Source organism: Dromiciops gliroides, chromosome 6 (genome assembly GCF_019393635.1).
Source record: "Dromiciops gliroides isolate mDroGli1 chromosome 6, mDroGli1.pri, whole genome shotgun sequence".
Taxonomy (NCBI): domain Eukaryota; kingdom Metazoa; phylum Chordata; class Mammalia; order Microbiotheria; family Microbiotheriidae; genus Dromiciops; species Dromiciops gliroides.
This window is the reverse complement of record NC_057866.1, coordinates 243,913,224-243,938,232: the sequence shown is the minus strand read 5'-3', so window position 1 is coordinate 243,938,232 and position 25,009 is coordinate 243,913,224. Positions and strand designations below refer to the sequence as shown.

Genomic DNA, 25,009 nt, shown 5'->3' with positions numbered 1-25,009 from the left:
TTAATATCGCAGCAATTGTCTTCTCAATTACTCTCCATAAGGGGGGACTATAATAATATTATAATTTTAAAGAATGGTTCAATTTTTGTTTTATTGTATGTTTCACGTGTTAACAACTAAGATTCTGTATTCCCTTAGACATGTTTTTGAGAACTTTCATTGTTTGATTTGATTGTTGACAAAGCTATTTTAAAGTTGTGTTAAGCTCAATTTTGTAGGAAATTTTCCTGGCTGATTACCAGCATCCACACATCAACCCCTGAAAAGACTTCCATTCCACGACTACACCTAGAGGACATCTGAGAAAAGACTTTCAGAGACTTTAAATGAACAGTCTTGATTTGTTGTTTTTGTTGTTTTTTTTCTCTTTCTGTTATAATATACACCATCTGTAACATGTATTCTCTGCAGAGGCCCTCCCTTTGCAAGACTAATGTCAAAGCGTCGGTTCATGAGGACAAAAAAAAAAAAATCGCCCCTCTGGACAAAACTTTCCTCTCTTCCTTTTCTATATTGTTGTTCACATATTATTAGTTAGCAATAGTTATTATATTCTTTTTACTGTTCCGTCAAGGAAACATTTTGTTTCTTGAGGAACAACAGGGGGGACTGTAACGATTGGAATGATGCCACCTGCTGGATACTTACTGTAGAAGAGTTCTGCCCATGAAGCGAAGGTCTTTGAGGGCAAGACCAGGAGTCTTTTCTTTGGCGGGAGGAAGTGACGCGGACTAGTGGGAGGAGGAAGGAAGAGACTGGCGCTGACTCTGGGGCTCTCTTTCCTCTGGACTCTGGTGGAGAACGGAGCTAGAAATGTGCTCTCCCTTTAATAGATAGGAATCTAGGCCTTTTTCTCTCTCTTTACCAAATTCTTATTCTCCTTAATAAACGCTTAAAAGTCTAACTCTTGCTAAAGCTTATAATTTATTGGCGACCACTCATTAGATATTTTAGACAGACTAACTAGAATTTTAGCCCATAACAAGGGAATAGCAAGTTGTACATGGTAGATTTTCTGTTTCATATACAGTCATCTTTTTTTTATTGTCCTGTGTTATAGAAATGCTTGTTTTGTTCTGTGAGTTGAAAATAATATATATATATATATATATATATATATATATATATATATATATTTTAGTGAGGCAATTGGGGTTAAGTGACTTGCCCAGGGTCACACAGCTAGTAAGTGTTAAGTGTCTAAGGCCAGATTTGAACCCAGGTACTCCTGACTCCAGGGCCGGTGCTCTATCCACTGCACCACCTAGCTGCTCCTAAAATAAATTTTAAAAAGAAGAAGATCATTGCCTCTAAATGAAAAGCTGAATCTCAAGTTCTCCTCAGGGGCAAATGAAGGATTTTGTGGAGTTGGTTTTATAGTGAATCCAAAGAAAGCAGCAGACATTACTTTTTGGGTATTCTGATTGTACAAACACTTCTGTGTTTGCTTATTTGCACATGAATGGACACTTTTAATCTTAAGAGGAAGTAAAGGCAGCAAAGTACATTCATCATTATTAGGAGGAGAATCATTTCGAGCACAATGCAAAATGGAATTGCTTTCAATGGAAAGCAGAGAGTAAAGTCCTATACTGAAGTTTCATTAGGTTGGGGAGTTTAAATTTTCTGACCAAAATATTAATACTTATTATATTTTAATTTGTCAAATTTGTTCAAGTGCATTCATTAAGTAGTGTGAAAAATGTATCATTCAAAAAATCAATGGGGGGCAGCTAAGTGGAGCAGTGGATAAAGCACTGACCCTGGATTCAGGAGGACCTGAGTTCAAATCCAACCTCAGACACTTGATACTTACTAGCTGTGTGACCTTGGGCAAGTCACTTAACCCTCATTGCCCAACAAAACAAAACCAAAAATAAAAAATCTATGACTGGCAAAGAAGGCAGGTGAGTTTTGATATGAAGAAGGGAAGATAACAGACAGTTGGAATAATGTGCTGGGCCCCACTGAATGTTAACAGATCTGGGAGATCTCCAGTGCATTGGGCAGATTTTTTCTCAAAGATCGTCTAAAAGAATGTTATAGACAAGAATCCCACAGAATGATTAATTATGGATGGCTTATGATTTGCACCATGAGAGTGCCCACATTATTGAGCTCATGGATCCATTGAAGTTTTGTGACAATCAAGAATCAATTAACTGGTCAATCAATGAACACCTGGTGAAAAGACAACAACAAAGGGCCTGCTGCATGTTATGCATTGAGCTACATCTGGGAATATGAGAAGAAATGAAACCATCTCTGCACTGAAGAAACTTACCTTCTATTAGGGGAAATGACATGCATTTGAGTAGATACAAAATGCATTCCAAGCCAATACATTTTTTAAGAGAGAGGCACTAGCACTGGGAAATCAGGGAAGGCCTGATGCAAATCTAAGTAAGGTTACTTGTGACAGCAAAGTGGTTACAAATTCTCTCTTGACCTGTATGCATTTCTTTCCATGAAAATTCCGCAGAGTGCAGATACAACAGTGAAGTGTCCCTAATCTCTAAACTATTTCTTTCTTTCTTTCTTTCTTTTTTTTTTTTGCTGGGCAATGAGGGTTAAGTGACTTGCCCAGGGTCACACAGCTAGTAAGTGTCAAGTGTCTGAGGCCAGATTTGAACTCAGGACCTCCTGAATCCAGGGCCAGCGCTTTATCCACTGTGCCACCTAGCTGCCCTCTCTGAACTCTTTCTAATCCTTTCAAAGTACTTATTACTCTTAGCTAGGTAGCAGAGTGGTTGGAGTTCTGGATTTGGAATCAAGAATATCTAAGTTCAAATTCTGCCTCAAACACTTTGCTAATCATGTTACCCTGGGAAAGTCACTCAACATCTGTCTGTCTCAGTTTCCTCCACTAAAAATGGGAATGATAACACTACCTACCTCCGAGGTTTGTTGTGAGGATCAAATGTGAGATGATATTTGTAACATGATGGGCAAAACTTAAAGTGTTATTTAGATGCTATTATTATTACTATTTCTATTACTATTGCTGCTGCTACTACTACTACTACTTGACATTCAGTTAATCATTGGCTTCAATGGACTAATTATGCTCTTGATTTCAAGTTTTCCAAGATTCCAGACTTACTAGAGCTTCAATTTCATTGAACCAATCATTAATTACTAAGGCCCTGTATTTTTTCATCACCAAAGGTCACCCCTGGATCTACTTGTGCTGTCTTTGGGCTGGGAGGAGTTGGCCTCTCAGTTATTATGGGATGTAAAGCAGCTGGAGCTTCCAGGATCATTGCAATTGACATCAATCCAGGCAAATTTGAGAAGGCCAAGGCAGTAGGAGCCACTGAGTGCATCAACCCTAAGGACTACACCAAGCCCATCAGTGAAGTGCTGAAGGAGATGACTGGCAATTCTGTGGAGTACACCTTTGAGGCTGTTGGGCACCTTGATACCATGGTAAGTAATCAGGAGGTAGAAAGGAGAATTTGAGAGCCAGGTCTAAATGTTCTACCTCAGTTCAAATCTGAGCAATAGTTTAATCCACTAAGAGAGTTCTTTGAGCTCAGATATGATTCAGACAAAAACTGTGTTTGTAGTTTTGATTAATTTCAATTAATCAAGAATTTATTAAGTATCTAGTATGTGCAGGCACTGTGCTGGATGCTTGAAATCCAAATCCAAAAATGAAAGAATTCCTGGCCTCAAGGGGCTTATAGTCTCCTAGAAGATGTTAAATATAAATGTGTATCTTGGTTCATTGAGTTAAAGAGCTAATAAGTAGGGTCATAGATTGTCACACCATTTTCAGTAGCAGTGGTAGTGCTGCTATGATTATTGTTCCCAGAGCAAGAATAAAAATGATAGACCTGGAGGATATTGGGTGATTCTTGGCGGCAAGGCAAATGGCAAGATATCTGTATCAGGTGGATTCTGGTATTCTGGTAGAAGGCTAAATGTAATGTGAAGCCTGGTCTGGCGATATAGTAGTTGAAAGTTTGAATTCATTCACTCACCCACTGACAAGTATTTTTAGATTTTTACTAAAGGCTTAGATTTGTTTTACATTGCCATAGTCAACAATAGTACAACACCATTATCCTATGAGCTCGAGAAGGATTAACTGCTTATAACATAAGTAATTGATACTTCAAGGAAAATACATACTTTCTTATAATAATACTTTGCATTTGTATAGTGGGGTTTTTTGGGGAAGGGGGCAATGAGGGTTAAGTGACTTGTCCAGGGTCACACAGCTAGTAAGTGTCAAGTGTCTGAAGTCATATTTGAACTCGGGTACTCCTGAATCCAGGGCTGGTGCTTTATCCGCTGTGTCACCTAGCTGGACCCTGTATAGTGTTTTATATAAAAGTACAAAGCACTTTTACTTTTACTGTCCTCACAATAACCCTGAAAGGTAGATGCCATTAACATTCCCATTTTACAGATGAGGAAACAGAGACAGGTAGAGGTTAAATGAGTTGCCCAGGGTCATATAACTGGTAAGTTTTGTGGCTAGATTTGATCTTAGGTCTTCCTGAATCCAGCACTCTATGCACTGTGCCACCTCCCAAACTAATGAAGAGAAAAGTAGTCCCATTTGTGTGATCTGAAAGAAACTGACTCTGTACTCTGCCTGAAGGACACAGAGAGGAAAAGGGCCACCTTTAGGGCTCTTAAACCCTGAATAGATTATTTGTTGATCCATTGATTGGGGGCGGCGGGGTCTGCTAAATGGTGGAAATGGAACAAGGAACAGATCCCTTCTGACTCTGATAAATACTATAAGAAATAAATTTTCTCTCTTTCATTTATGCATCAGATTGATGCCCTGGCTTCCTGTCATATGAACTATGGGACCAGTGTGGTAGTAGGGACTTCTCCACCATCTTAAATACTATAAGAAATAAATTTTCTCTCTTTCATTTATGCATCAGATTGATGCCCTGGCTTCCTGTCATATGAACTATGGGACCAGTGTGGTAGTAGGGACTTCTCCACCATCTAAAATGCTCACCTATGATCCCATGCTGCTGTTCACTGGGCGTACCTGGAAAGGATGTGTTTTTGGAGGTATGAGAAATGGAGGGGGTGGGTGGGTGGGTGGATATTTCAAATAGAGAGATAAAGCATTTGTTAAGTGCTGCCACATGCCAGTCATTGTGCTAAGAATACAAATACAAGCAAAAAGAAAATTTAAAAAAAAGACAGTCCCTAACCTCAAGGAGCTTACATTCTACTGGAAGATGACTACACATGAAAGGGAACTGAAGGAGGGAAAGTCCAGAGAGTAAGGAGTGGAAGCAGGAGAGAAATGACCATGGGTACTCTGGGCTCTCCATGATACTGTAGTCCTGGACAGGAATGCATCAGGTAGAGGAGGGGCCACAGTGTTGGAGATATCTGAAGGTATTGGCACACAGGTAGAAGAGGCTGGACATTCTGACATGTCCTTTGCCAACTGATAGCCTATGATCTCACGATATTTTAAGAAGTATCCCAGGGCAGCTAGGTGGTGCAGTGGATAAAGCACTAACCCTGGATTCAGGAGGACTTGAGTTCAAATCTGGCCTCAGACACTTGACTCTTACTAGCTGTGTGACCCTGGGCAAATCACTTAACCCTCATTGCCTGCAACAACAACAACAACAACAAAAGCAAAAACAAAGAAGCATGCCACTGGAAAAAGGGGAATTCTTTGAGTGAAGTGCATAGAACCAGCTAAAGGAGAAATTTGAAGAAGATGTCAAAGAAGAGAAAGAATAATTACTCCGGTCTTACACTGACTGTTCTCTGGATACTAGCACCTCTACCTCAAGTTATCAAAAGGCTTAGTTCATTCTGAATTAGAACCCATAGAAATATTTTTCCTAGAAGGTATTTTTTGGATAAAAGTTCTTTTTTTAACTTTAATTTTTATTGATATATTTTTTCTGTCAACTTTTTCCCCAAATACTGTTCACCTTCCCCTACCCAAAGAATCAGCTCTGGTAACAAAGAATAATAAAGGGCGTGTTGGGGAGGGAATTCATCAAAACCGAAGTATCAACCAAGTTGAACTATATAGGCAATGTCCCATACCCACAGCCCTCACTTCTGCAAAGAAGGGAGGAGGGTGTCTTTTCTTACTTCTCCTTTGGGACCAATCTTAGGTATTTACATTAGATGTCATTCACTTTTATGGGGTGTCGGGGTATTCTTTTTCATTTACATTGATGTCATCGCATGTTGTTTTCTTGATTTTGCTTATTTCACTTTGCATTAATTCATATGTCTTAAGTCTTCATTGAAATGATTTCTCACCACGCAATAATAGTAAATTACATTCATGCATGTGTCCAGAGGTGCTCATCTGTTCTATTATTTTTTTTAGTGTCTATACAGCCAGGCAAACATATTTCCTAGATTGTTAAATGGCATTTTCACTTGCAACTTAGAGTAAATAACTAGTCACAGAAGTTTTGGATGCACATTGTGATAGAAAAGTTCACCTCATAATAGAAACTCATAATTATTGTATTTAGAAATGTTTAAAAGTTACAAAATTCTTTCCTTGCAAAAGTCCTTTGAGACAGGTAGCAAAAGTATTGTCTCCATTTTACAAATAAGAAACTAAAGTTCAGAGTAGTTAAAAAAATTTATCCAGAATCATATAGCTTGTAAATATCCACTCGTATGTTCAAAACCAGGTCTTCTGTCTTCAAGGCCAGCTTTCTTCCTTTCTTCCTTTCTTCCTTTCTTCCTTCCTTCCTTCCTTCCTTCCTTCCTTCCTTCCTTCCTTCCTTCCTTCCTTCCTTCCTTCCTTCCTTCCTTCCTTCCTTCCTTCCTTCCTTCCTTCCTTCCTTCCTTCCTTCCTTTCTTTCTGTGGGGCAATGAGGGTTAAGTGACTTGCCAAGAGTCACATAGCTAATGTCAAGTGTCTAAGGTCCTGAATCCAGGGCCAGTGCTTTATCCACTGAGCCACGTAGCTGTCGTCCCCCCCCCCCCCCCCCCCCCCGCATTATTTCTGATATATGCTGATGGTGGCCCTGACAGATAAGTACAGAGCTTTACTCTGCTGCCCCTATTGTTGGAGGGTGGAGGAGCTGCATTTCACATGGATCAGGTAATGGAGTGAAACCCTTAAGTTCTTTATTTCCATTAAATACCATTTGGAAAGTACCTATGCCACATTATCTTCCCCATGAAACCTGCCATCCTTCCTGTATTTTTTTTTTTTTAGTGAGGCAATTGGGGTTAAGTGACTTGCCCAGGGTCACACAGCTAGTAAGTGTTAAGTGTCTGAGGCCGGATTTGAACTCAGGTACTCCTGATTCCAGGGCCAGTGCTCTATCCACTGCACCACCTAGCTGCCCCTATATTCTTTTTTTCAATGCTCTCACCCACACTTGAAACCTCAAGGACTAGCATGACTGCAGGTGATGAAGCACCAGACAGACTAGTGTGGAGAAGATTTCAGTCCCAACTCTAAGTAGCAATGCAGCCAAAATCAAGTCACTTTATATCCTCTGGACCTCAGTTTCCTTCTCTGTAAAATGATAGGCTCAGACTAGATAAACTCTTAATTCTGTTTCAGTATTGAAACATTCTATGATTTTAATTTATTGTTCAGTTATTTCAGTTGTATCCAACTCTTTGTGACCTCATTTGAGGTTTTCCTGGCAAAGAAACTAGAGTGGTTTGCTATTTCCTTCTCCAGCTCATTTTACAGATGAAGAACTGCAGCAAACAGGGTGAAGTGATTTGTCCAGGATCACACAGTTAGTGTCTGTGGATAGATTTGAACTCAGGGAGCTGAGTCTCCTGACTTCAGGCCATGCATTTTATTCATTGTGCCACCTAGCTGCCCCAGATTTTAGTCTATACTTTGTAACATATAGATAAATAGTTTCCAGGTGAAAAATCATTTTTTTATCTTCTTTGAAATAAGTAAGAGAAATGAAGAAAATGGGAAACCAAGAGAGAACAAAGTACATTAAAATCTAGCCAGTAACACTCCCTAATTGTTCTCATTACTGAAAACGGGACATTCTTAACCAATATATGGTTAAGTAAAGCACTTATTAAATATGTACACTCTTAAGAATCAATTGTATTGCTTTCCACTGTCCCTGCTCAGTTCTCAAACTATTCCCCAGCCTCTGAAGTTTGACTGGTCTGCTGTCCTCCAGCAGATGGTGCTAGTCACCTTTGCTAGGAAACCAGTTCTCTAATGCTAGCATAAATAAATTAAAAAATATTTTTTTTAAATTTTAGAATTGAATTTAACAGCTCAAAGACCTCATTCTTCCAATCATTTTAAGCTTTCATTTATTCATGCTTCCCATAATGCTAAACCTTATATAAGAAAGATCTAGTGATGGTAGGAGATATAGGAATTCTTTTTCTTTAATTTAGAATTTTATTTTTCCCAAATTACAGGTAAAAACAAATTTTAACAGCAATTTTTAAAATTTTGTGTTCCAAATTCTCTTCCTCCCTCCCCACCCCACCCCCTTAAGAACTCAAGCAATTCAATATAAGTTATACATGTGTAGTCATGCAAAACATTTCCACATTAATCAGGTTGTGAAAGAAAACAGACAAAAAACTTTAGAAAAGGGAACTAACAAAAATTATGCTTCAATCTGTATTCAGATACTGCCAGTTCTTTCTCTGTAGATGGACTGCATTTTTTATAAGTCCTTCAGAGTTGTCTTGGACTATTGTATTGCTGAAAATAACTAAGTCATTCACAGCAGATCATCTTACAATATTGTTGTTATTTTGTATACAGTACATTTCACTTTGCATCAGCTCATGTAAGTCTTTCCAGGTTTTTCTGAGAGCATCCTACTCATCATTTTTTTAGTAGTAAACTACATTTATATAGTACTTTAAAGAGAGATTTCCTTACAATAAACCTATGATGTTGATTATTACAATAACAATAATAGATAACATTTATATAGTACATTATACCTGTCAAAGAATTTTCTTCACAATAGCCCAGCAAAGTAAATACCATACATTTAATCATCACCATCACCATCATTATCTTACATTGCTCTTGCCTCTGCTTCAAATTTTTCAGTTACTCTTGCTAACAGTATTACCCTCCATCCTATTCCCTCCCCATGACATTTACTCTATTTACTATTTTCTTTCACCCTTTCCCTCCTCAAAAGTGTTTTGCTTCTGACTCCCCCCTCCTCCAATCTGCCCTCCCTTCTTTCAACCTCCCACCTTATCCCCTTCCCCTCCTACTTTTCTGAAGGGTAAGATAGATGATTATACCCAATTGAGTGTGTTTGTTATTCCCTCTTTGAGTCAATTCTGATGAGAGTAAGACTCACTCCCCCACCTTCCCCTCCACTCCATAAGCTTTTTCTTGCTTCTTTTATGTGAGATACTTTACCTCTCCCTTTCCCTTTTTCCCCAGAACATTCCTCTCATCCCTTAATTTTATTTTTTTAAGACATTATCCCTTCATATTCAACTCACACCTGTGTGCTCTGTCCAAATATACTCAATTCAGCTGCCCTAATAATGAGAAGGTTCTCATGAGTTACAAGTATCATCTTCTCATGTAGGAATGTAAACAGTTTAACCTTTTAATATCCCTTATGATTTCTTTTCCATGTTTACCTCTTTATATTTCTCTAGGGTCTTGTATTTGAAGGTCAAATTTTCCATTCAGCTCAGGTATTTTCATCACAAATGCCTGAAAGTCCTCTCTTTTATTGAAGTCCTATTTTTCTCCTGAAAGATTATATTCAGCTTTTCTGGGTAGGTACTTCTTGGTCGTAATCCCAGTTCCTTTGCCCTTTGGAATATGATATTCCAAGCCCTCTGAACCTTTAATGTAGAAGCTGCTAGATCTTGGGTTATCCTGATTGTGACTCCACCATACTTGAATTGTCTATTTCTGGCTGCTTGCAATATTTTCTCCATGACCTGGGATCTCTGGAGTTTTCTTCAAGCAATAAAGCAGTTTATTGGCAGGGCACAAAACTGTTAATGGAGTGAGTCAATGGTATCCCAGTTAAGCCAACAACTCCAAGATGGAGATGCAACTCCTTTTTTTTTTTTTTGGTGGAGCAATGAGGGTTAAGTGACTTGCCCAGGGTCACACAGCTAGTAAGTGTCAAGTGTGTTACCTACACACTGTTGCCCCCTACAACTCCTTTTTATGAGCATAGAAAATAGAACAGGGCACATTAGGAAATAATACAATTCATTATAGGGTTGGCAGCATTGTGCGTGTGGGGGAAACATTAAGGAAAGCAGGTTTATGTACACCTGGGATAAAGACTACTCTGTCTCAGAGGAATGTTTTATTGATTCATGGGACCCATCTATATTCTGAGGCTACTGATAATAGACTATGAGTATTAGACTTACTGGCTCTTGGAAATAAGATAAGACTACCTTTAAATGGCAAGGAAAGATATGGATAGTCAGTATATCTTGTGAAAATGTAGCAGGTCAGATTGTGGGCCCTCAAAGAGAGCACACAGATGTCATGGAGTTTCTTAGGAGATGAATTTATGAGGGCTAACAAATTTCCTTGAAACAAATCGATTTGAAGGTGGTGGTGAGATAACAATTCCCTTAGAGTGTTTTATGAGAGTATTGAACCTTTTCAACTTAACTCAAAGTTTTTCTTTAATTAAAAGTGATTTAAGAAGTGATTGATAGGAAGAATAAACTGGTATCTAACTATGAGAGAAGACTGAACTTTCGAACTCATCATCTTCACTCAGAGACAAAAGGCTTACGTTGTTACATAAAATACAGAATAAAGTTACAGAACAGAATCAATTACAGAATGGAAAATACAGAATCAATACTTGATTTTCATATGAGGAACAAAAACCCAACAAAATAATATCAATTTTATAATGTCCAATGCAAAGGACATGGTATGGAGTCCTGAGCAAGTGATTGAAAAAGGCATCAACTTATTTGACTATTGTTCTCTTAATTTTAAAATATTTACATTACCTATATTACAGAGTTGTTTGAATATGACTGTATTGTGAATTACAAGGTGAGGTATAAGTACAAGCTATTATATGGCGCTTACCTAAGTTCCCACAGGGCAGGATCAGTGCAGAGGGAAGTTCGAAAAAGTCTCTTAGGGGGCAACTAGGTGGCATAGGGGATAAAGCACTAGCCCTGGATTCAGGAGGACTTGAGTTTAAATCTGACCTCAGACACTTGACACTTACTAGCTGTGTGACCCTGGGCAAGTCACTTAACCCTCATTGCCTCAAGAAAAAGAAAAGGAGAAAAGGTCTCTTAGATAAATTAACACTTTCATTAGGTTGGTAAAGGATATGATTGCTATGAAAGGATTTGAACCAACCTCCCTTTACCCCATTCTTGTCAAAAAGATCTTCTATATGCTACACGTATGTCATTAGACTTTTCTTTGATACAAAAAAATAAGATTATATAAAATAAAGATTGACATGTTTAAGTCTAAAGTGAAATATACTTAAATGTTCAGTGGATTTATGATTTCATTCATTTGGGGACACAACTGGTGCAGGTGGTTACCTGTCTATATACATACAAATGCACATCACACACCTTCTCAAACCTGTTCTCTTCTTGTCTATTTATTTCTCTGTCTCCCCCTTACCCCCTGCCCTAGATGATCCAAATGCCCATTCTAATGTGTGCTCTCTGAGCAGAACCTGTTGCCTTCTTTTGTGCTCCCCGGCACAGAGTAAGCACTTAACAAGTATTTGTTAACTAACTGACTTTCTATATTTTGTCAAGGGTGAAATATTAGTGTTTACTTTTTTAAGGTTGGAAAAGCAAAGATGACCTCCCCAAACTGGTGTCTGATGTCATGGCAAAAAAATTTGACTTGGACCAATTAATAACCCATGTCTTACCTTTTAATGAAATCAAAGAAGGATTTGATTTACTCTATAAAGGAGAGAGATATGTATGTATTTTATATGTTTATTATAACCAAAAATGCAATTTGTATAATTTAATATTTAGACATTTGGTCATCCTATATCTATATCTATATATCTATATATCTATATCTATTTCTGGTCTCCATAAAATAAAAATCCTTAGAGAAATAATATTTCATTCTCCTAGATGAAATAAGTTTCCTTGATATTTTGTCCTTTTTTCATTGATTGGGTCTGTTAAGTACTATTTCCTTCCCAAAATTGAAGTCCACTTTGGTGATGTCACCTGGGCTCAATGTAGAGCAAAGGATGCTAGATGTAGAATCAAATAATATGTTTAAATCCCAATCCTGCTACTTAACAATTATGTGATCTTGGGGAAGCCCTTTTTCTTTGGGCCTCAGTTTCTTCCTCTGGAAACTGATGGCATTGGCTTTGATATCTAAATTTCCTAAGTTATGATCACATAAGATAACTTTCTATATGTGTACTAACTCTGAGGGTCCTTGGCATTGTATCTTGATGCTAGTAATATGAAGGCAGAGCATGGATACAAATGGTGAATGACTTGGGTCTTACACCAAATTTGATTGGCCCTGAAAATATAACATGAGAAACTTTTGATATAATATGTAACCCATGATGATTCTCAGACAAAAATAATACATAAATATATATTTATATATAATATGTAATATGTAATAATATAATATATGATGGAAATAAGAGTATTGTGTTAGGACAGAATCCTTTCAGTTGCTATCTCAAGGATGGGCACTAGGATAAAGAAATGGAGAAAATAGGATTGAACACAAGTATAATTTCTCCACCCATGTCCTGGTGCCATTTCTTCGCCATTGTGATCTGAGAATCTATTCTGTCACAGCGCTTCATCTCTCATCACACATTTCTCTGTTTTCCAGAGGTTTCACTAATTGGAAAACAAAAAAAAGTCATTGTACATTGATGTGGGATGAGCTATGTTTTCTTCCCATTTTCTTCTGAGTATTTTCATATTCTTCTCTAGCCTTTATGGGTCCTTTATCTATGGAATTTAGGCAAAGGGATTGCAAGGTATAGGCAATTAAATGTCTACACATGAGAACTGGTCTAAAAATGTGCCTTCAATGGTTTGAATTATTTTAAACAATCAATTACCACATTTGGAAAACTGTTGAAATCAGACAAACTAAGTTGTTTTCCAGATGATCAGTTATTTGGCCAAATCATGGGATTATGGTAACACTGGGCTAGGAGAGACTGGAAAGATGAAACTAAAGCCCAGGGAAATGAAATCACTTTCCCTGAGTCATAGTGCTGCTGTTTGTCTTATTATACCTTATTTGAATACAAATGTCTTGACACTGACTATTCTATACAGTATAGCAAATCAACAGCTAGACATGAGAAAAAGTAGTGAAAATACGGGGACAATAAGGCAGTAAGTAGAGGGAGGAGCTAATGAAATCCAATAGGTTATTCCCACCTAATAGGTGGTGCTATTACAACTTAAATTTTAAAATAGTCTCCGTTTTTACCAACTCTGCTCCTGAGTCTAGATCAACTTCTGTTGTACCTAGTAAGCCTCAAGAATTAGAAAACCATTGAAGAATCTGGGATTTAAAAGGGGGCTTTAGAAATTATCTAGTCTGAGCCTTTCATTTTATTTTATTTTTTAAAAAAAAATTTAAATTAACCCAAATCTGCCTTCTTTCTCTTCTACCTTTCCACCTCCAACTGAAAAAGAAAGAAAAATAGTCTTTGTTAAAAATATATGTAGTTGGGGGCAGCTAGGTGACACAGTGGATAAAGCACTGGTCCTGGATTCAGGAGGACCTGAGTTCAAATTCGGTATCAGACACTTGACATTTACTAGCTGTGTGACCCTGGGCAAGTCACTTAACCCTCATTGCCCTGCCAAAAAAATAAAAACAAAAACAAAATATATGTAGTCAAGAAAAACAAATGTTTTCTTTGGCCATCTCTCCTCTCCTCTCCTCTCCTCTCCTCTCCTCTCCTCTCCTCTCCTCTCCCTTTCTCTCTCTGTCTCACTCTCTCTCTGTCTCTGTCTCCCCACCCTCCCAAAATGGATACACATATATGTATATGTATGTATACATGTCTCAATCTGTACTCTCAGTCCAATCTCTGGTGGATAGCATGGTTCAACATGAGTATTTTGTAATTGTATAAATTGGACATTTCTGTACAGTATATTTATTTATATTATTTTAGTATCATATAAATTATTTTCTTGGTTTTGTTCACTTCATTCTATAGCAATTCTTACAAGTCTTCATTCAAGTTCCTTCATTATATTGAGGAGAAATTCTGCAGGACCAGGGTGATGTGTGAGCCTAATCTTTCTACTCTAGCCAGAGATCATTCTGAATGCCAACCTCCCAACTGCATTTAATGGCATTATAAAAGAGATGAATATCTCTCTTTTGAATGAGAGAAGAGGAAATACATTTTCTTTACAAAACTTGCTAACTTTTCCCAGCTCCTCCTCTTTGCCAAGAGCATCAGCAGCTATGTCATGCACCATATCTGGGGGGGAGGGGGGGAGGGGACAAAGGATCATGGAATCATAGGTTTAGTTCTAAATCTAGAAGGGATCGTAGGGTTCATTTATACCTATCCCCTCACTTTATAGGTGTGGAAACCATGTCGCTCCTTCCTGATTAGTGGAAGATGGCCTCAGAGCTCAGTGACCCCCAAATTTCCTCGGAAGCTCTAGAATTCTCCTCCCACTAGGTTTTGAGATTTCAGGTTTCAGATCTGTCATTCACTTAACGAGCTACTTCATTTATTGTCTCTGTGCATACTAGATAGAAAGACACATGATTTAATTGTTTTTTAAACAGGATCTGATTGTCCTTGTTTAGAAGATATGGAAACAAAGTATCAACGAGAACTTGTATTTTCTATTTCAGCATTCGAACAGTCCTGACATTTTGAGGTCCTGAGAGACAGGAGGTACCCATGGATCCCTGCCAGGTTCTTTTTCTGAAATTTCACTTTCATATAATAATGACTAAGTCCATATGACTCTCCTGTGGGTTAAGCAAAAAAAAAAAACAAAAATGAAGTACTTTGAAACAAATAAACACATTTTCTAAGATAAGGGATTAGAGTTGTCAATAACTTAAGTCAATTTATCTGGGGTAGTATTAGGTACTAATGTGTTTTTTTTTTTATTTGTAGAAAGGGGGTTATACTGAACTATAGCATTAGATCAAGTTGTAAGTTATTCTTATTTTGCTTGAAGTGAACACTTCAAGTGAAATCCCAATATCCTAAGAGCCAAAAGAACCAATTCTTCTAGAATTCCTATCATCTGTTTCAAATGAGAGAATATTTGAAAAATGCTTAGAGCAGTTCCTGGCACACAGTGGGTGCAGACTAAATGCTTATTTCTTTCTCCCGTACTTTCAGGGAAATGAGCTAGACATTGTATGGTATGGGATGATGCTTCTGTAAGACTTTAAAATATATTATCTTTTATATTAAGTACTGAGAATTACTGCTCTTGTAAAGACTTTTCAAGATGTATTTATTACATAGAAAGCCTATACCCACCTACTTCTTTCTTTTCATCTTTTATATTTTGTGAGAAAATGGGTAGTTGTCTCCTCTCAATGAGGATATAACAGTCAAGCATACTCCTCCTGACCTGTTTGTAGGACAAAGTTCTCAGATCCCCTCTGTATGATATGATTATGGATTTGAGTCAGATTAAACTCTGAGGATGGGGTCTGGAAGGTACCCAGCCCTGACCCAATATAGTTTGTTTAGAAGTTTATTGCTTGTCAAATTCTCACTGTCTCCTTTAAGTTTTATTGCCAATTAACAGTATTTTTAATTCTGCTCAGTCTCCCCACTTGTCAGCTACATATTAATTTTGTCTGCAATCCATCATGTGTCAGAACCCCAGTCAGTGGGTCAGGGAGTTAGCCCACCAATTCAATACTCGGGACTCAAGAAGAAAGGACGGGACTAGGCACAAGATGCAGCCATTGAATTGAGACCAGATGTTAAGTAACATTGTCTCTTTTTCTCAGAGCAGAATCCCCTTGGCCTTGGGGTCCCAACAATGGATTATTCTTTTCTTCCCAACATAGCCGAAGATAAATTTTAACCCTGTCATCCTTATCTTTAGAGACAGGGGCCTGGAGAGGGGAGTCAGTGGGAACTGTGAGATATGAAACATCTGACTCTCACTCCCCTGTTTCCTTTTCCTTTGGTTTGACCTTGTTTCCCCTCCCCTTTTCCCCCTTGTCCCTGGAACATGTATGCATGTCTCCATACACACCCGGGGTGAGACAGGATTGGATGTTAGATTGTGAGCTCATCCACCCTAGGTGTACGTGGGGACAGTCCTTTTCAAGATTACGATAAAAACCTAGAGGATTGGGCATATCTTTGCAAGACTTCAATGTGTAATTGGGTTTTGCCCGTCCTCATGAGGATGTAATAAATCTGTCTCTGCTTGACTTGGTGGTCTCCTCGAGTTATTTGGGTAAACTGAGGCAGTTTGCTCCATACAGATGGGGGCTCGTCCGGGATCTCTTTGGGGATCTTTGGAGACTCCCAGGAGCCTGTCCTTCTGAACAAGGACGTCCCTGCTGAGTTCAGCAGGTTCAGGGGTCTGGCTCTTGGTGAGGCTTCTCAGCATCCATGCCCGGAAAGAGAGAGAGAGACTTAAAAGCCAACCAGACACAGGGATGCCGGCTAAAGTAATGAGGAGTATCCGGACTGGTTCGGTCACAACGTGTGCACAGACCCAGACTGGTGAGTAACTGGGTGACCATTCAGGGGGATTTCTAGGAAGAAATCGGGGAACCCCTAGTTATCATCCTAAGGTCTGTTGAAGTTTTGCAGGGTTGAACAGGTCACTAGGACTGAATAGACACCCTGATACGAGATACAGAATTAACCTTAGGGTGCCCTCTAGGTCCTATTGAGTTTGCGGGGTTGAAAAGGTCTGGGGACGCCCAACCAACAATAGACACCCCGAACAAAATATAGGAACGCCCCTAGGGGGGGTTTAGTACCTGTTCTTTGCTGGGTTGAAAAACCGGCTAGATGGTAGAGACCTTTTAAAGGTGGAGGTCCATGCTGAGCCAGGGTTGAATAGACATCCCGAGCAAAAACAGGAGCCCGGTGAGTTCAGGGTTAAAAAGTCCATACCAGGCTAGGATCTTGAACAAAATACGGGTAGAACATCTAGAGTAGGGCAAGTTTAAAGAGCCAGAGGAGGCTGGAAAAAAATCCTGGGTTAGATAATTGGGAGGAGACCTTTTCAATTGAAATTAAAAGTAGAGGTCCAGGAGTAAAAATTCCATCAAAATAACTGTATTGACAAAAGAAGAAGAAAGGGAAATTGATCCCTGCAGTCTGGGTTAGAGAAGGGACTGAGAAGGGGATTGTAGAATTGTAAATTACTCAGAATTTGAATTGAGCCATTGGAATGTGATCTGTCTGCAGCCTTAGGTAAAAGGTTGCTGACCACAAAAGAGAAAGAGTGAGTGTGAAGTTTGTTCTTAGGGAACACCTAAAGTTTGTAATAGGAGATTAAAGAAGAGAATCCCCTGGGTCTATCTTAAAATAGATAAATGGGGTTATTTGGTGAGATATTGGCTAAGCTACCACTTTGCTAGTTTCAGATGGTTTAAGTATGTTGAGAAGGTACGAGGAAGTTTGATTAAGTGAGAAGGAGGAATGAATGGTTAGGAAGTTGTTTGCTAGCCTACATGGTCTGCCCTGTCTGCATTGACTGTGACCAGGGGTATGAGAGTGAATAGTTGGGATTTTTGAGAGAGAGAAAGAGAGGAAAGTAGAAGGAAAGAGAGAGAGAGAGAAAAAAGAAAGAAAAGAAAGCCACCCCTTCCCCTTTTTCTGCTGTGGGGGAGGAGAGAGCATAAGTCTGTGCTTGGAATTTAGAAGGAAAAGTTTTGTTTAATAGAAGAAGCTACCCTTAGGAAAAAAAAAAACTGGCTAGGTTAAGGAAGTGGGGGAGGAGCAGGGGGAATCTTGCTGCTCTGGCATTGTCTTTCAGACTGAATTGGAGGACTAAATGTGGCATTAAAATATTCCTTTAAACTAGCAAAAGAAAAGTTTGTGTTATTAGGGAATCAAGAAGGGTAATTGAATTTGATTGGGCTATCTATTTAAGAAACTTTGGGAATCATACAAACTATATACTGCCACTTTAAAAATTTTCTTTTGTAATGGAACTGTTTAAGGAGAAACAAAAACAAGAAAATAGGAAGTGTTTAGATTAAGTGATTATGGGATGAATTAATACTAATATGAAATTATCAATGAGGTTCTATACGATATCGTTCAGAAAACAAATTGAGGTTTAATTGAATTAATTCTGATTTAATTCTAAGTGAAATATATACTGTTCTATTTGTGTAACTTTAAGCTGACTACATCAAGGTGATTCGTAATATGTAAAGGAAAAGTACCCAATAGTTTAATAGTTTATTGTATTGGAGATATGGTCAGATTTGGACTCTCTAAATTACTTTGGGTTATGAATTTAATTGAATGTGATAATGGTTTTCTGTGAAGTGGGCATAGTAAGAATATTATCAGCTGTATATTAAGGCTTTAAGATCCAACAGATCCTCAGTAAAGTATAGTGATTTGCTTTTTTTCTAAAAGTTAGAAGCTTGATGGGATCTCTTTGTGAAATGTAATTTGGTATTAGAGGGGGATGGGACTTGAAATCCTTAGTGCAGTCTCTTACCTTGAAGGACAGGAAGAAACGAAATCTAGAGATAAAGAAAAAAAAAACTGGCAAAAGAAACTGCTGGATTACTTTAAGTTGTATTGTGATCTGGTATACTGTAGTTTGAAAGAACAACTACAACTACAACAAGAGATAATGAGAGGATTTAAAAAGGGGCCTAGTAAAATTTGTTATTATGATTGGAATGGGTTATTTGAATATTTCCTCTTTGGTTTGGAAGAAGCTGAAATTCCTCCCCACTGCAAACACTTTAGATGAGAGAGAAGGGGAGCAGAGATAAAGTTAAGCTAATTTGTTGTGATGGCGATTTGATATTGATAACAATCATGTTCAAACCTACTGTGATTTGTGAAATTGTATTAATTAATGGAAAAAGCTTTTCTGGAATCCTGAATATCTGTATATTTGAGTTACATTCTTAAGGTTTGGTGAATATTTCTATTATGAGAATGGACAAAGTGGAAGTTTGTTATTGCAACATTGAATTAATTGGTTATTGAATTAATACTAGAACATCTAAATAATTAGTAAGCTATGAGAAAGATCTTGCTGTTTTGATCTGGATTTATTGGTGCTAAGCAATAGTTAAATTGGTGCCTGAACTTGTCATGTATGACATGTTAGTGAACAATAAGTAACTTATGAGCTATCTTATATCATCTTAACAGGGAATCTGAAGTTTACTTATGTTTTTAATTAATTGGAATTAGAACATGTGTGTAGAAACACATGCAAACTAGTTGTCACTTTAAAGATGTTCCCATTGTTTAGGGGAATTCTGAGGACAGTATCTTATGTTTAACATCTAAACCCATTTTACCATGTGCTATTGTGTGGGGCATTTTCTAGTTTGTTCCCAGTATGCAATTTGGGATTGCTTACACTTATTTCAACCATTGCTTGTTATTGAGCATCTCAAAGCAGATTCGTTTGTGTAGTGCTAATCTGGGGATGAAAAACCTATTTAAGCACAAGAATAGTTAATACTTGCTGTCTAGGATATGCGATCCTTGAGAAATGAATTCGCTTTTAGTGCTGATTATTGAGACTTGCTATCTAAGATGTTATGGGACTATTAATCATTATTGCTCTGAGTCTGACTCCAGTTGTTACTATTAAGGAATGGTGAGCCATATGATTCATGATACCAGCAACCCTATAGGGGTTTTACATGTGTGCACTGCAGGTGGAGTTCTCTTGGGAAAGGATGGGAGACCGACTGTTTGGCAAAGGCTGAGGTAGGTGTCTCCTGACTCGGTTTCCCCAAATATTACATATGGAATGCAAACTTTCCCACCTGGCTGATTTTAAGTCTGACATATTGCATTGGTTGTCTACAAAACTTCTACTGGGAGTTGGGAAAGTACCTTTCCCCCAGAGCTTTGTTCTTTTTCTTTTGTGGCAAGTTCCTATAATCATGTCACTTGATAAGCATGAACACAATATTGTCTCTTCATCCCTAGATTAATACTGCAACATCTGGGTGAGATGCAGGTTTAAGATTCAAGCTATTTGGCTTAGAAATCCTAGTCCCTTTCAGAATCTGAACAACTAGAATGTATAAGCATTTAGCCTTGTCATCTGTCTGTTATTAGTTATGTTAGAAACTGAACCAGAGACATCTCAAGTCTGTTTCAAGAAAACAGAGAAGAGTAAAATATAGAATGTTTTGTTATATAAGTTTATTGTGTAATGTAGGAATAATATCTGTCTATAGAGCATGTCCTGTAATACAAACATGGTTTATTATGGACAACTTATTTGACATGTACTGTTTTGAAATTAATTGGTTAAATGTCATCCTAAGTCTTTTATTAGAATTGAAGTTAACTTGGTAACTCTTATGTAAGTTCATTTGTGGTCATCTTCTTACAAAGGTATTTTGTAACCTAAGTTTTATGTGAGGATTACATCTTAAACAATTGAGTGAAAACTTTTGGAGAAATAAAGTGAAATGGATATATATGTAATTTGGAAAAATTTAAGGGTTCTGCCATCAGTGGCATTTTGAAACATTTAGATTATATGGCTTGCATGTAGCAAGATAGTGGTAACCCTTTGACTTGTTGTTAATAATGTCTGTCAGATACAGAACTAGGTAAAGCTTTGAAAAGCATGGGGCATTCATGACACCTTTCACTGGATGAAGGACATTTGTGAACTCCTGATGCAGGATCTGGGGGTTCCTGGATTCACTCTTTTGGTTTGCCCCTTTTCCCTATTGTTGTCTTTTAAAATTTTTGTCTTTGTCTCTCTAACCTCTTGATAGTCTGTTTTATCTAGGCTCAAGACTTTCAATTTTATGTTAGCAATTCCAGACTATATACCCCCTTCATCATCTGGACCAGGCCTGCAAGGATTTCTGCACCTTCCACTGTCAGCTCTACACACATATTCAGCTGGAAGCAGTTACAGAAGAAGAGATCTTCGCCCTCTTTTTCCTTAGCTATTGGAAGGAGGGGTGGGGAAATGTAGTGGTAGCCTGGTGAGCCTGAGTCTAGTTGGGGATACTCAGGCCTAGAAGGGGCCAATTAGAAATTACTCTTTCCTTGGATGAAATGGGAAAACAGTTGTATTTGCTACTTAAATTAGTTTTGTAAAAGGTTCTAATAGGGGCATCTGAGATCAAAGATGAAAATTGCTAAGTGAATGGACACTGGGAGCACATCACTGAAATTATAAAGAGGTTTTAAATCATATTTGTTGTTATAATATTGGTAGTTATTGACATGTATATGGTATATTGAGATAATTAATTAGACCCCAATTTACCTCCTGAAAGATGCCTATGGGACAGAATTAGGTATTCATTTGTAATTTTGGAGTTCTCCTTATACTTGTCCCTGTTTAGTCCCTTGCTTTATAGGTTTGATACAACGTGCAGTTCAACAGATGCAGCTGATGGTGACTCAGCAGTTCACTGAGAAAAGATTAAAGACCCTGATTCTGAAACTTCACGAAGGAGAGACTGGTGATGAGTTGGACTTGGACTGATGGGCTGAAATCCTGCATGGCTGAAGGGCTCAATGACAGTGACTCAAATCCAGAATATGCTCTCTGAGCATAAAAGAAAAATGGAGGATTGTATGATATGATTATGGATTTGAGTCAGATTAAACTCTGAGGATGGGGTCTGGAAGGTACCCAGCTCTGACCCAATATAGTTTGTTTAGAAGTTTATTGCTTGTCAAATTCTCACTGTCTCCTTTAAGTTTTATTGCCAATTAACAGTATTTTTACTTCTGCTCAGTCTCCCCACTTGTCAGCTACATATTAATTTTGTCTGCAATCCATCATGTGTCAGAACCCCAGTCAGTGGGTCAGGGAGTTAGCCCACCAATTCAATACTCGGGACTCAAGAAGAAAGGACGGGACTAGGCACAAGATGCAGCCATTGAATTGAAACCAGATGTTAAGTAACATTGTCTCTTTTTCTCAGAGCAGAATCCCCTTGGCCTTGGGGTCCCAACAATGGATTATTCTTTTCTTCCCAACATAGCTGAAGATAAATTTTAACCCTGTCATCCTTTTCTTTAGAGACAGGGGCCTGGAGAGGGGAGTCAGTGGGAACTGTGAGATGTGAAACATCTGACTCTCACTCCCCTGTTTCCTTTTCCTTTGGTTTGACCTTGTTCCCCCTCCCCTTTTCCCCCTTGTCCCTGGAACACGTATGCATGTCTCCATACGCACCCGGGGTGAGACAGGATTGGATGTTAGATTGTGAGCTCATCCACCCTAGGTGTACGTGGGGACAGTCCTTTTCAAGATTACGATAAAAACCTAGAGGATTGGGCATATCTTTGCAAGACTTCAATGTGTAATTGGGTTTTGCCCGTCCTCATGAGGATGTAATAAATCTGTCTCTGCTTGACTTGGTGGTCTCCTCGAGTTATTTGGGTAAACTGAGGCAGTTTGCTCCATACACCTCTTTCCCCTCTGGCTAACAAAATCACATGGTTCAAGGAGCTCTGGTCTCCATAAGGCCCACTCCTGAGTTATGCCCATATAAGGAAGAGGGATGGGAATACTGCTTCTGATTAGCTTGTTTTTGCATGTAGATTGTAACTCTTGAGTAATTGGACCAATGATGAAAAAGGTGAGGGTCCATAAAATAGGATAAAATAGGGCCTGTGAGCACCCTTTCTTTGTACCCACTAGCTGCACACTAGGATGCCTCCTCACAAGAAGGAAATAAAAGAGCCTTTGTCACATGGCTGCTGAGTTCCTGAGAATTATTGAGAAGAGGATTGTTTTCCCTCACATGTTTCAAAGAAAACAAATACTTTTAAATACTACTTTAAAAAATAAATTGAATCTTTTAAGTAAAATCATCTGTCTCATTATATGGTACTACTTACTTGCTTCTATTCTGAAATATATACATATATTTTAATTTAAGGAAAGCACATCATGCTTTTCAATTCAATTCAATTCAACAAGCATTTATCTACCATCTTGAATACAAAAGCACAAATGAAAAAAATCCTGCCTTCAAGGAGTTGATATTCACATAAATCACACATTCCCATAATTCAGTCCAAGAAACATTGTCAAGTAACTTGGTGGAAATGAAAAAGGAGAGTGTGGAAGGAGAGAAAAGAAAATATTTACACAAAGACTGACTGCGAAATTCAGAAAAATATTTGTTTTTAGAAAATACAGTCAGGGGGCACCTAAGTAGTACAGTGGATAAAGCACTGGCCCTGGATTCAGGAGGAGCTGAGTTCAAATCTGGCCTCAGACACTTAACACTTACTAGCTGAGGGACCCTGGGCAAGTCACTTAACCCCAATTGCCCCCTACAAAAAAAATACAGACTCTTATTTTGACAATTTCCAAATTAACATCCAGTTTAACTTTAATAAAACTATTTCTATATGGAGAATATACTCATTTTTAAATTATATGAATATTGCTTTACTGATTTCCACAAGTCCTTGTCCATTTAGAAATTAATGCACTAGGGGTGGCTAGGTGGTGCAGTGGATAGAGCACCGGCCCTGGAGTCAGGAGTACCTGAGTTCAAATCTGGCCTCAGACACTTAACACTTACTAGCTGTGTGACCCTGGGCAAGTCACTTAACCCCAATTGCCTCACTAAAAAAAAACAAAAACAGAAATTAATGCACTTAACGCCTTTTGGGTGCGGTATTTCTGTGTCATAGCTGTCTTTGAGTTCCTGTCCGCTTTGATATTTTGAAAGATCTGGGGTTTTATTCATATGTATACTCCCTTTAGTGATGGAGAGCGCAACCACTCCTCATTTTGTTGGTTTTCATAGCCTAAGCATCCACATGGTTATTAATCCTTCTGATGATGAATTGCTTCATACTGAGCTAAGACAGTCATAGAGTTAGCAACTAGAGTAGAAAGTCCTTTGGGATCCAAGGGGTGAGACCTTTTACATATTTGAGAATGCAGAGTCATTCTTCTACTGAGATAAGCAGGGTCTTAATAGCTCATGGCACTTCTATTGTTATTGGAAGGGAGGTGACAGGATTTTCTCTGGATTCATAATTTCATTAGTATAGAGGACTCACAATGCAGAAACGCCCCATGCAAATGTAGATGAGCAACTCTTCTGTGTTTTATAAACTTAGAGGTTTTCCATCCTAAATTCTCAATTTTTCAACTTAATTCCAATGATCTACTCCTCCACCCCACCTTAAGTACTTGCCAAGATAGTGCTGCCTTTGACTTTGACTTTACCCACTGTAATGCTCAACTTCTTAATTCATTTACTCTGAAATTCCCTTATCTAATCACAATGCATTCTAATTCCACCTCTCCCTCTCCCTTCCAACAGAAAACCTGTTTCCTTTTTGGGGGGTGGGGTTTGCCATACCTTTACTTCCAATCCCTCAGACCCTTAGTCTTCTTTAAGGCTATCTCCCTTGTATTAGCTCTGCTTTCCTCTTTTATATATCTTGACACCTTGGTAAGTCAGTTCAACTGTATCCTCTCCTCTTCTCTTGAGTTCCTAACCCCTAGCATTGATCTTGCCATACCCAGCCTCAATCTTGTATGGCTCCTACTATCCTCTGCCTTTGTTCCTTCCCATGAGCTGCTTGGATGAAGCTGGAGGGAATCATGAAAACATGCTAACTGACCAGGTTCACTACAAAATTATTTACCCTCAACTGTACCCTTAATGCTAAAAAAAAACCCAGTCCTTTTACACATCCCTAATTAACTCACTATCCCACTCATCATAGTGGCTCCTCTCATCTCTTCTAAAACTGCTTTTCTCATGTTTCCCTCCTTCCACCGCCTCACTTGAAAACCTCGACTTACAGGTGTTCAATATTCTTGATAATAAGACCCATTTCATCAGTGAAGGTGTATGATATGATTATGG

The 25,009-nt window shown here is 38.3% G+C and overlaps 1 protein-coding gene across 1 annotated transcript in view; it reads left to right on the top strand.

The window, feature by feature from the left end:
• The window catches only part of LOC122730913 (all-trans-retinol dehydrogenase [NAD(+)] ADH7-like), a 36,284-nt gene extending 21,435 nt beyond the window's left edge, over nt 1–14,849 (top strand). Inside the window, 4 exon segments of the mRNA XM_043970465.1 lie at nt 3,169–3,429; nt 4,908–5,043; nt 11,769–11,903; nt 14,821–14,849. Of these exon segments, the coding sequence (XP_043826400.1) occupies nt 3,169–3,429; nt 4,908–5,043; nt 11,769–11,903; nt 14,821–14,849 (561 nt within the window).
• The last annotated feature ends 10,160 nt before the right edge of the window (nt 14,850–25,009 follow it).